Here is an 11,611-nt window from a genome sequence, read left to right as displayed (position 1 = left end):
AACCTTTTCAAATAGTAGTTTCCATAGGGGTGATACTTCTGCCCTTCTAATTGCACCTTGTAAGCCAAGGCGGCAGTCTAGATTCCATCATTGTTGAAATTCCAAGTAATTGTGTCCTTGATACCGACGGCGAGGTGCATGTTGAAAATTAACTCCCAAATAGAGAAATAATGTTGAATATGCTCGACGCTGAACCCTTGATTAAGTCGATATGTGAGGTCCAAAAGTTCTTGTTATATGGATAGCCAATGAGAAGACCAAAATTTAGCTTTCTCCATACATGACATAAGATAATAATATATGCGTGATGGCAGATTAAAGATAAAATATTTAATGAGATGGTGGCAATTCTGTGTACCCAGGCTAATATACTGCTAGTATTCCAAATTGTCTATGCTATTCAACCAGCCTTTGGCAATATAGCGGTAGGCCTCCTCCGTGAGGTGTCCATCCCAAAACAAGTATGCAGACGGGTCCTCGCACACCGTGGCGCCGGGCATACCGCAGCCGGCGCTTATGTTGAAGTTGTACTTCCCACCTCCACCGCAGCAACACCTAAGAACATCTTGTATAAGTCCTACAGTTGTTGATATCACGGTTTGTTAGGACGAATGGTGCCATCGTAATTAGTACAACCTCAGATAGAACAGACGAAACTGCAAGTGATGACCAGGCAATTTGTGTGCTACTAGTCCTCCTGGCCAAATTAGTGTGTAAAGGAAGTACTGACCAAATTTGTCAGGAGACTCCACCATCTCGATGACCGGGGTGAAGAAATCTGCGTAGACGACCCTGGCATTGGGGTGGTTTCTCCGGACATTCTTGAGTGACTCTTGCAGCAGGGAGTTGTGGTGGACAGCTATCTCGTTGAGATCTTTGAGGCACCCAGTGCTGTTCTCGTAGCCTGCCGGGTCGGCGCTAGGGAAGAAAAACAAGTTCGGTGGCGTGCATCCCAGCGGCGGGATCCCGGGCACGACGACGGTCTTTGCCCCCTGCTTGATTACTACCTGCTCGGTTCAAAGACTCGCAAGTTCAGAGTTGAGACTGACAGACTGGGCATGGACGATTACTGCAACGTGTGGTTACCTCAGTGGCCGCGGAGATGGTTTTGACCACGTCTGGGACGATGGATCTGAGCTGCGTAGTGTTCATTCCGAAAACAGCGAAGCTGTAATCGTTAAAGCCGATTTCCCCCATGAAAAAGAGTGACTTCTTGAAGAAGCACCGGCACGCTGCAAAACACGGCACAAGTATGCTTCAATTTAGGTGCACTTTTGAAAGTTGAAACCGTGGGTACTCAACGGCGTACGTACCTTGTTCAGGGCTGCACAGCGACGGCTTCAGGGAGTCGAACCACCGCAGCTGCACGCTGGAGCTGGAGTTGAGAACGAACTGGCCTACACCCGGGATGTCTCTGAAGAAACTGGAGTCCAGAGCGGTGGCGCCGGCGACGGCGAAGTTGGCGCCTCGGCGGAAGCTGCCGTTGTGCGTCAGGAACGGCGGGACGAACGGCACCTCGAGCTTCTCAGCTGCACGCCGGCAAGTATCACGACAAGGCTACTACAGTGAACAGGAGAGTAGACTCGACTACGTACCAATGAAGTCGATGATGAGGCGGCCATTGGAGTTGCGGCCCGTGGGGCGGCCGAAGAATGTCATGCCGTAGGGAAGCTCCGCTGCAGGGGTGACGAGCGAGTTCTCCGCGAAAACGACGATGTCATTTCCGGTGTCGGCGAAGGAGTCGCCGAAGCTGAAGATGGAATCGTAGCGCCGGAGGGAGGAGGCGGCGGGCTCCACGCACGCGAGGAGGAGAACCGGGAGGATGCAGAGCAGCTTCATCGTCGTAGACCGGTAGCTAGTGATCCGGTATCGATGGACGGCATAATAGATCAATTAAATAGAGTTAGCGGCGTAGACTCCCTATTTCGTGCTTCGTTGTCGTTATCTATTCTACATGCACCGATATATGCAGCCGCCGGTGCTCGATGGCATCTTGGCGATGTCAACGGGTTAAGAGCAAGTACAATAGAGTCCAGTCAGCTGACTATAAGACATTAAATAATATATTTTAGATGAGTTGGAGGAGAGAGAAGAGGAGAGAGAAGGAGGTGAGGCTACTATGCAATAATGAGCTCTTCAGACGTGCTTCCTAGGCACCTTGTGAGATGAAAGGTGGGTCATATATTAGTAAAGTACTACATTCTTATAGCCAACTATTGTACATGTTAGCTATATAATGGCTACAAATGATATGACATCTTGTTATAGCCAACAGTTGGCTATACTATTGGAATTGCTCTAAGCAAAGAAAATAGTTCACGTCAGTTGCTAGGTTCCCCAAATACAGTTGGCCATCTGTCATAGTTAATAGATCGAAGTACTAATCAATAACTGAAAGTCAAGGCTATAGGCTTCTCGGCCAACTTTCTTTTAACGGGAGGCAAAATCTTTGACTTATCCATTAATTAGCAAGGGAGTGCTCGGTTTTTAGAAAAAAATTGAGCGAAAATCTACAACAACAACAACACAGGAGGGCCAAGCCCACATAAACCCAGCCTACCAAAGACCTGATCCGAACGAACTTCAAACATGACACTCCAACACCGTCCGTGTCGATGAAGACATGCCATGCCACTGGGCACCATCAATCAACTGCGGATCCAGGATAGGCAGCAGCGAAGGTGGCGAGAAAATCGCACACCTCTCTAGCGACGGCATCGCCAGGCACGGTTGCCAACAATCCGGACTTAGCAACCCCAAGGTGGCTAACCTTTCGACATGTTCATCGCTCTCTAAATTAAGTGGCACACATTTTAGCTTGGTCTTGTAACTTAGCATTTGTAGTGTTTATCTCAGATTTTGTTCTGGAGTGCATCCAAAAAACTCTTTATATTGATATTATTAATCAATAAAGTTTCGTCTTTGTGTCGAAAAAAACATGCTAGAAAAACTATCCACGAGGTAAAAGGAAGGAGGTCAACACTTAAATAAAAAGGATCAATTATCAACATAAATGACAAAGTATGTACATAATGTACTAGCTAGACTAGGGAGGGAGTTCAAGAGCTAACTCATAGAGGTCAGTTATCTTGGCTCGACGATAACAAGTTAAAACAATTAAACTCGGCTCAACTTGTATAAATCACGAGTTAGATCATTATAGATTTAGATAAAGTATCTTCCATATGAAATAAAGTATGTAAACATGTAGGATTCATCAAAATTGTTATAATTTTATTATACATGAATGAATACAAGAGACATACAATTACACACTAGTCTAAATATTCCTACACAATCACCAATAAAATATATAATTCTACATAGACAGGCTAGATTTGGGGGCACCATTGCTGGCCGAGCTAAAACAGTAACTCTTTAACTCGTGTAGCTCCTTGAGTTTCGAGTTATATTCTGGCTCTGTGCTAGAGAAACCATGTTGATGCCGCTTGGCTACCTTTTTCTAGAAAAGATGATTCGTCTTTTCGTGGTGTCATCTAGAAAAAAAACATTTGTGTACCTGTCAATCACTAGCCAGCTCCTATTCCTTTTGGTCCTAAAAAAGCTATCATCTTGAAGCCACAATCTTTAAAGTGTAAATTTCACCTTATTAAAAATTTCTCTGAATACAAGAGGACTAGAGGACTCATCAATGGTGCCGGCCTTTGAGGATCGGCGGATCGGAGAAGGGCCCGTAGAGCCAGCCCTTGGCAATGTGTCCATAGGCAGCCTCCGTAAGGTGGACGCCGTCCCAGCTCCAATGGTCTGACGGATCATCGCAGGCATACGCGCCAGGGTTGCCACACATAGATGTGAGGTTGAAGTTGTACTTTCCCACCCCCGGCGCGCCGCAACATGTCCTTAGGGTCTGCCTTAGGAACCCTGCGGGAAAAAAAATGTAATGTGGGTAAGGACATGAGGCTATCGGGCCCAAAGTGCTCGGCTCTAGGCCCTAATGCTTAATTTAGTATGGCAAACAGAGCCCATCAAAAGGTATATCACGCTCAAAACATGACCAAAAGACATCACCCTCTGTGGGCCTTCTATGCTCTGTTAGTCAGCTATTGACCAGTCATATATTTTTTCCGAAAATGAGCATTTTATTACTTGCGCAATATACAGTCATATATCAGAAGATAAGTTTACAAATGTATGAAATGGTTGAATTGTTGTTTGATTCCAACGCTACGAGCTCGCGTAAAGTTAATGTTATCACTTGCACTTAGTCTTAAGAACATTTCCACAAAGGTTAGTGATAACATCACGCACAAGTTGACCAATTCATGTGTGACCATTTCAAATGTTGAATGACAAGAAGTAGAGAGTATGCAAACGGCATTGCAGAAAGGCCTCCAAAAACCTATCAGTACGTACGCGATCTAGAAGACAGAGACTCACCCCACTTCTCGGCGTGGAGGATGAACTGCATGACGGCGGTGTAGTAGTCGGCGTAGACGATGCGCACGCCGGGGTGCTTTTCCCGGAGCTCGGCGATCTTCCTCTGCAGAAGGGCGTTGTGCACCCACGACAGCGTGTTGAGATCCTTGATGCAGCCGCTGCGCGGGCCGTACATCTCCGGCTGCTTGCGGAAGATGGTCAGGTACATTGGGAAGCAGCCGATGGGAAGCACACCCGGCACAACCAGATCCACCGCGCCATCCGCGATCAGTTTCTGCATCAAAGCACATACACACGACTCACTGTTAGAGATAGAGTTGTAAACGTATGAGACTAGGATTAGTATAGAATCCGTTGTGTTTACAACACGTATTGTAACCTCCTATATAAATCAATGAAGAGAGCCTCGGAAGATTATCCGAGTAGCCTAGTCCTACCTGATCGATATACCGAGTTTTACATGGTATCAGGCCGCCTCTTCCGGCGATAACCTGTCCATCGAATCCAGCGCAAGCTTCGGCGCCGCCGCCCTCGTTGGCCATGGCGTCCTCAGCTTCAAACCCGCCGATTTCCCTCGGCCCTCCTCCGCGCACTCAGTTGACGCGGGATAACTACCCGATCTGGCGTTCTCAAGTCCTGCCAGCTATTCGCGGCGCGCAGCAGGTCGGCTTGATCACCGGCGTCGACAGCGCTCCGCCCCAAGAGATCGTTGATGTGCCGGCAGACTCCGCCACCAACACACCGGCAAAGATGAAGGCCAACCCTCTATATGCAGATTGGATCGCACGCGACCAGCTCGTCCTCTCCTACCTCCTGCAGTCCCTATCCCTGGAGGTACTGCCCCACGTCCACCGCATTGAAAGCGCTCATGGCGTTTGGCGTGCTGTCGAGGAGATGTTCTCCGCCCAGAGTGAAGCCAAGGTCGACAATCTGCTGGTCGCCCTCGCCACAACTAAGAAGCTCCAGATGACCACTGCTGATTACCTTGCGAAGATGCAAGGGTTTGCGGACGAATTGATTGCCGCCGGTCACCCTCTTGCCGACCGTCAGTTGATCTCTTATATTCTGGTCGGTCTCGGCAAAGAGTACAATGCCCTGGTCGCTGCTCTTGGTGTGGCGCCTACCCCGATTACCCTCAGCCGGTTGTACTCTCAATTGCTTGCATATGATCAACGCCAGCTTCTCCTTGCCGAGCCCACTCCACCGGAGTTCGAGTCCTCGGCCAATGCTGCATCTAGGCAATGGCGTTCTCGCAATGACGCCACCAACAACTACAACGGACGGTCTCGTGGTGACCGCCGAGAAGACCACCGTGATGACCGTCGTGATGCTCGACGTGATGATCGCTCCTTTCAACAGGGGCGCGGTGGGGGTCGTGGCAACCCTGGAGGGGGGCGCGGCCGCGGCCGTGGACGTCGCAGAACTACTCCCTGGGCTGATGTCACGTGCCAGATATGCAACAAGGAGGGCCACTATGCGAAAGATTGTTGGTCTCGTTACTCCAACCATGATGACTATGGCGAGAAGGAGGTCCATGCTGCTTATGGCGTGGACACAAATTGGTACCAGGATTCAGGTGCTACTCATCACATCACGGGGGAGCTAAACAATCTCACTCTTCGTGATGCCTACAAAGGACATGACACGGTCAACACCGCCAATGGGCAAGGTATGAAAATTTCTCACATTGGTCATTCAGTAGTACGTAATCCTACTCAAGATTTTCATCTTCGAAACATTCTTCATGTTCCCAATGCCTCCAAAAATCTGCTATCTGTTCATCGCTTCACATATGATAATCATGTCTTTATTGAGTTTCACCCTTTCTTCTTTTTGATAAAGGATCTGGCTACCAGGAGAATCGTTCATAGAGGGAGGTGTGTTGGCGGCTTGTATCCCCTCATTGCATCTTTGGCGTCCTCCTCGCCATCCAAGTTTGCCTTTGTTGCCGCCAAGCCCTCCCAATACCAGTGGCACAGTCGTTTAGGTCATCCTTCTATAGCAATTGTTAGGCAAATTATCAGCAAGAATAAACTTCCTTGTGTTAGTGATTCTAGTAGTGAGTCTATTTGTGATCCCTGTCAACAGGCTAAGAGTCATCAACTCCCCTACCCTATTTCCACAAGTGTATCTACAGTACCTCTACAGTTAGTATTTTCTGATGTATGGGGCCCTGCACCTACCTCTGTTGGTCGTCATGATTATTATATAAGTTTTATTGATGACTATAGCAAATTTACTTGGATCTATCTTCTTAAACGCAAATCTGATGCTTTAGCGGCCTTTGTTACTTTTCAGACTCTTGTTGAACGCAAGTTTAATAGGAAAATTATCACTGTCCAGTCCGATTGGGGGGGTGAATACATAAAACTGAACTCCTTATTTCAAACACAAGGAATTACACACCTTGTCTCTTGTCCTCACGCTCACCAACAAAATGGTGCTGCGGAGAGAAAACACCGTCACATTGTTGAAGTTGGTCTAGCACTTCTTGCTCATGCTGGTATGCCCTTAAAATTTTGGGATGAAGCTTTTCTCACAGCCACATATCTTATCAATATGCTTCCTAGCAGGGTCATAAATAATGATACTCCTGTTCATCGTCTCCTTGGCACTCGTCCCAACTATTCATCCCTACGTGTTTTTGGTTGTGCTTGTTGGCCCAATCTGAGACCTTATAATAAACGCAAACTTGCTTTCCGCTCTACTCAATGTGTTTTCATCGGCTACAGCTCTCGCCACAAAGGGGTTAAATGTCTTGAGGTCTCTAGTGGCCGGGTCTATATTTCTAGGGATGTTGTCTTTGATGAGACCGTCTTCCCTTTCAAACACCTTCACCCAAATGCGGGTGCTCTTCTCCGCAAACAAATTTTACTCCTTGATCCTTCCCTACAAAATTTTGAGCAGGAACACGTTACTACTAATGATTCACATGTTGAGGATACTCATACTATTAACCCTGTTGCTAGACCTGTTGTGCCTCTTGTGCAGGATGCAGAACCAGGAGACAATCATACCGGTGAAAATTCCAATTCAAATGGTGCCTCTAGCTGGTCATATGGCTCTTTTCAATTTCCTGCAGAAAATGACAGAAACACTGGACACGAGGAGGATCTGCCGCCAGAATCCACCTCGGGATCGACCCGCCGCGTCGGATCACGCGCTGTCAGCGCTGACCGCGCAGATTCGGTGGGGACCCCGTCCGCAGCTGGACGCGCTGCCGGTTCCCGCGCCCGCGCGCCTCCGTCCCCTGCAGCCCGCGGATCGTCTGCGCCCCGCGCATCTGCCACACCGTCCGTCGGCGCCACACCGAGGGAATCCTCTGCCACAGTGGATCCCGCGCTCAGCAACTCCCATGCGCCCTCTGCTGCCGACTCTGCCGAGTCTGGCGCTGTCTCCCCGGCCGGATCCTCTGTGCCCGCCCGCCCTATGCCCTCAGCTGCTGCTCCGACTCGCCCTACTACACGTTCGTCATCTGGAATTGTTCGTCCTCGTGAATACAAAGATGGCACGGTTCGCTGGCTTCTCTCTTGCACATCTGGTGAACCTACCAATCTTCAGTCTGCTCTTGCTGATCCCAATTGGAAAGGAGCTATGGATGATGAGTTTAATGCCCTTATGAAGAACAAGACATGGCGTTTGGTTCCTCCGGGCTATGGCAAAAATGTTATTGACTGTCGTTGGATTTACAAGGTCAAACACAATGCAGATGGATCGATTGATAGATACAAGGCACGCCTGGTTGCCAAAGGTTTTAAACAACGATATGGGATTGATTATGAAGACACGTTCAGTCCAGTTGTCAAAATTGCTACTGTTCGTCTTGTCCTGTCTATTGCTGTTTCTCGTGGATGGAGCTTGCGTCAGCTGGATGTCAAGAACGCGTTTCTTCATGGCGTTCTGGAAGAGGAAGTGTATATGCGACAACCACCTGGGTATGAGGATCAACGACAACCAAGCTATATTTGCAAACTTGACAAGGCGTTATATGGACTGAAACAGGCACCTCGTGCATGGTATTCACGGTTGAGTGCCAAGTTGCTTTCTCTTGGATTTGTTGCTTCCAAGTCTGATATGTCATTGTTTATCTACCGCAAGTTCAATGTTAGTATTTTTATGCTTATCTATGTGGATGACATCATTGTTGCTAGTTCCTCTCAAGCTGCTACAGATGCCTTGCTTACAGATTTGCATAAGGAGTTTGCCCTCAAGGATCTTGGTGATCTTCACTATTTCTTGGGCATTGAGGTTGCACGGGTTGATAATGGTCTTGTTCTTAATCAGGCTAAATATGCTCAAGATTTGCTTACTCGTGTTGGCATGGTTAATTGCCAAGGTATGCCTACTCCGTTGTCATCCTCTGAGAAAATTTCAGCCCATCAAGGTGATCCTCTAGGACCGACTGATAGTTCAAAGTATCGAAGCATTGTTGGCGCTCTGCAGTATCTTACTCTCACTCGTCCAGACATCTCCTATGCAGTTAACAAAGTCTGCCAGTATCTACATGCGCCTACTACAGTACATTGGACTGCTGCTAAGCGTATCTTACGCTATGTTAAGCATACTCTCACAGTTGGACTTACTTTTTCACAGTCTACTTCCACTCTAGTTAGTGCTTTTTCTGATGCTGACTGGGCAGGGAGTGTTGATGACCGTCGGTCCACGGGGGGATTTGCTGTATTTGTTGGACCGAACTTGGTTTCTTGGAGTGCTAAGAAGCAAAATACAGTGTCCAGGTCCAGCACTGAAGCAGAGTACAAGTCTCTAGCAAATGCAACAGCTGAGATGATTTGGGTGCAGTCACTCCTTGCTGAATTGGGAGTTAGGCTAACACAGAGACCATGTTTATGGTGTGATAATCTTGGAGCAACATATTTATCTGCTAATCCAGTCTTCCATGCAAGAGCTAAGCATATTGAGATCGATTTTCACTTTGTCAGAGAACGGGTGTTGAAAAGGCAATTAGAGGTGAGGTTTATTCCCTCAAAAGATCAAGTTGCTGATGGGTTTACCAAGCCACTTCCTTATCGAGCCTTTGAAGATTTTAAGTGTAATCTCAACTTATCGAAGTTGTGATTAAGGGAGGATGTTAGAGATAGAGTTGTAAACGTATGAGACTAGGATTAGTATAGAATCCGTTGTGTTTACAACACGTATTGTAACCTCCTATATAAATCAATGAAGAGAGCCTCGGAAGATTATCCGAGTAGCCTAGTCCCGCATGTAGAAACGAGGCATGGGTATGTCTGTGATCGAGTGGCGCGCACCTCGATTCCCTTGCCGATGGAGTTGACGATGTGAGGCACGAACGTGTGCACCTGCTCCAGCGGGAGGAACGCGCCGAGCGAGGCGGCGTAATCGTTCCCGCCGAATTCGCCGACGATGAATAGCGACCGCCGGAAGAGGTCCCTGCACTCTGAATTCGCATCGAGGCCGGCTATAATCAGGCGTCAGTACCCACTACGATCTAGCTAGCCGATAGAGCTCATCATATATATACCATATACAAAGTGCATAACTGAACCTTTTGGGGAGCTGCAGATGGCTGGCTTCATGTCATCAAACCAGCCGAGCTGCGTGTGCAGGGAGCCGGAGCTCCAGATATGGCGGCCCAGCCCGCGCGCCTCGAAGAAGCTCGTGTCCAGCGAAGTGCCTCCGGTGATGGCGAAGTTGGCGCCGTAGTGGAACGTGGCGTTCTTTGCCTTGGACGGCGGCAGAAGCGGCAGCCCCAGCTCCTGCGCTGCACGTGCCAGAGGCGGGGAAGAAGACCATTGCTCAACTCATTAAGAACCAACATAGGGTGCGTCGATGGAACAGGAGAACACGCGTGTGTACCGATGAAGTCGACGACGAGGCGACCGTCGGAGACGCGCCCCGTCGGGTACCCGAAGTAGGTCATGCCATACGGCGGGCGCGCCGTGGCGAGGTGCGACGGGATTCCGTCCACGCAGAGGTTGCCGGCGTCCGCGAGGGAGTCTCCAAAGTTGAAGATGGCGGCGTACTTCTGCGCACCCGCCTGCAGCGGCCAGAGCCCAGCGACGACGAGCACGAAGCAAATCAAGAACTGACACCACATGATGATACGCACGAGGATGCGTGGCTGCTTGTGTCTTGTTGCGCGCAGGGGGATATGGCGTTGTATATTTATATGCTGTCTGTATGTATGTACAAGGGGAGTGCAGGGGTATTTTGCTTGCTTGACCACTGCCTGACCACAAAAAAACAACTATAAGTGGAGTTGGTCGTACGATAAAGTTGCAACCTAGTATGCGTTAACTAGGTACTACTACTATATTTCTCGTTCCTTTCTTCAAAAAAGAATAAAATATGTCTATTTTCCTCCGAATGACCAGGTCTTGTTTTTTTCTTAAAGTTTCTTCCATGCTGAGTAGGGTGCAGAATACTTGGTCTCTTAGCTTTGTCTAATTTGACATTTTGGGGATGGCATGTTCTGGAATTGTTGCAGTGTCACATCACACCGCATTTCGAGTTTATAAGTAGCATGTATTGCAGAAGCCCAAAATCTTGGGTCTCTAATACCGTTTTTCAAGCTTCTATTAGCTGTTTCGGGCTTTTTATGGACTCTCCTACTTCGCGCAAAGTCAGACCATCCGAATAAAAGTCAAATACTACATTTTAAGCATGTATAATGCTAGAGAAGGCACATTTTCTCTTATCGCAACAAACTATCTAGAGAAGGAAAACATATATAAATCATACAATGCATTACCTCCTACTAATAGCCATCCATATCAATATTTTTTTCATTACCTCTACTCCAATCAAACAAAAATTGACGTGGCAACTATAAGGAAGGCTAACATCCCCCATTGTACATGACCTAACAACTTTTCATATCCAAACAAAACAAATAGTCCGCGATAAAACCATCACAAATAGTTTATTATAAAGCAAATTAAGAACTGGCACATCATGATGATAAGAACGACGGCACGAGAGCACGCAATGTCGTGGCGTCGAAGCCTCTCGATGCGTGGTTGCGTGTGTAGTATTGCAAAGAGGCTTTTTACGGTAGGAACTAGAAAATATTAGCCGTTCAATCAGTAGATCCGATGGTTCAGTTTACTCAATACTACTCGTTTCCAAGAGTAGTATTTTCCCACCCAAGAGCTAATTTGGTAGGCGCACATTAATAATAAAAAAACTTTCCTTTGCTTAGCATTTCTTATAATAGATTTTCTTTTTAGGGAAG

General features: G+C 47.7%; 2 protein-coding genes across 2 annotated transcripts; both read right to left on the bottom strand.

Moving 5' to 3' along the window:
• Nucleotides 1–372: 372 nt before the first annotated feature.
• LOC124658974 (GDSL esterase/lipase At1g28590-like) lies at nucleotides 373–1,842 on the bottom strand. The gene is made up of 5 exons (XM_047196953.1): nucleotides 1,596–1,842; nucleotides 1,314–1,529; nucleotides 1,087–1,232; nucleotides 731–1,007; nucleotides 373–577 (listed from the first exon to the last, which is right to left on the bottom strand). The coding sequence occupies exons 1-5, from the start codon at nucleotides 1,837–1,839 to the stop codon at nucleotides 375–377; spliced, it is 1,086 nt and encodes a 361-aa protein (XP_047052909.1). The 5' UTR covers nucleotides 1,840–1,842; the 3' UTR covers nucleotides 373–374.
• Nucleotides 1,843–3,628: 1,786 nt separating this feature from the next.
• On the bottom strand, nucleotides 3,629–10,474 carry LOC124668436 (GDSL esterase/lipase At5g45910-like). Its single transcript, XM_047205579.1, has 5 exons — nucleotides 10,234–10,474; nucleotides 9,923–10,138; nucleotides 9,666–9,814; nucleotides 4,399–4,672; nucleotides 3,629–3,882 (listed from the first exon to the last, which is right to left on the bottom strand). The coding sequence occupies exons 1-5, from the start codon at nucleotides 10,472–10,474 to the stop codon at nucleotides 3,650–3,652; spliced, it is 1,113 nt and encodes a 370-aa protein (XP_047061535.1). The 3' UTR covers nucleotides 3,629–3,649.
• Nucleotides 10,475–11,611: the final 1,137 nt, after the last annotated feature.

The sequence above is a fragment of the Lolium rigidum genome, chromosome 6, assembly GCF_022539505.1.
Source record: "Lolium rigidum isolate FL_2022 chromosome 6, APGP_CSIRO_Lrig_0.1, whole genome shotgun sequence".
Taxonomy (NCBI): domain Eukaryota; kingdom Viridiplantae; phylum Streptophyta; class Magnoliopsida; order Poales; family Poaceae; genus Lolium; species Lolium rigidum.
This window is presented reverse-complemented; position numbering and strand designations above follow the sequence as displayed.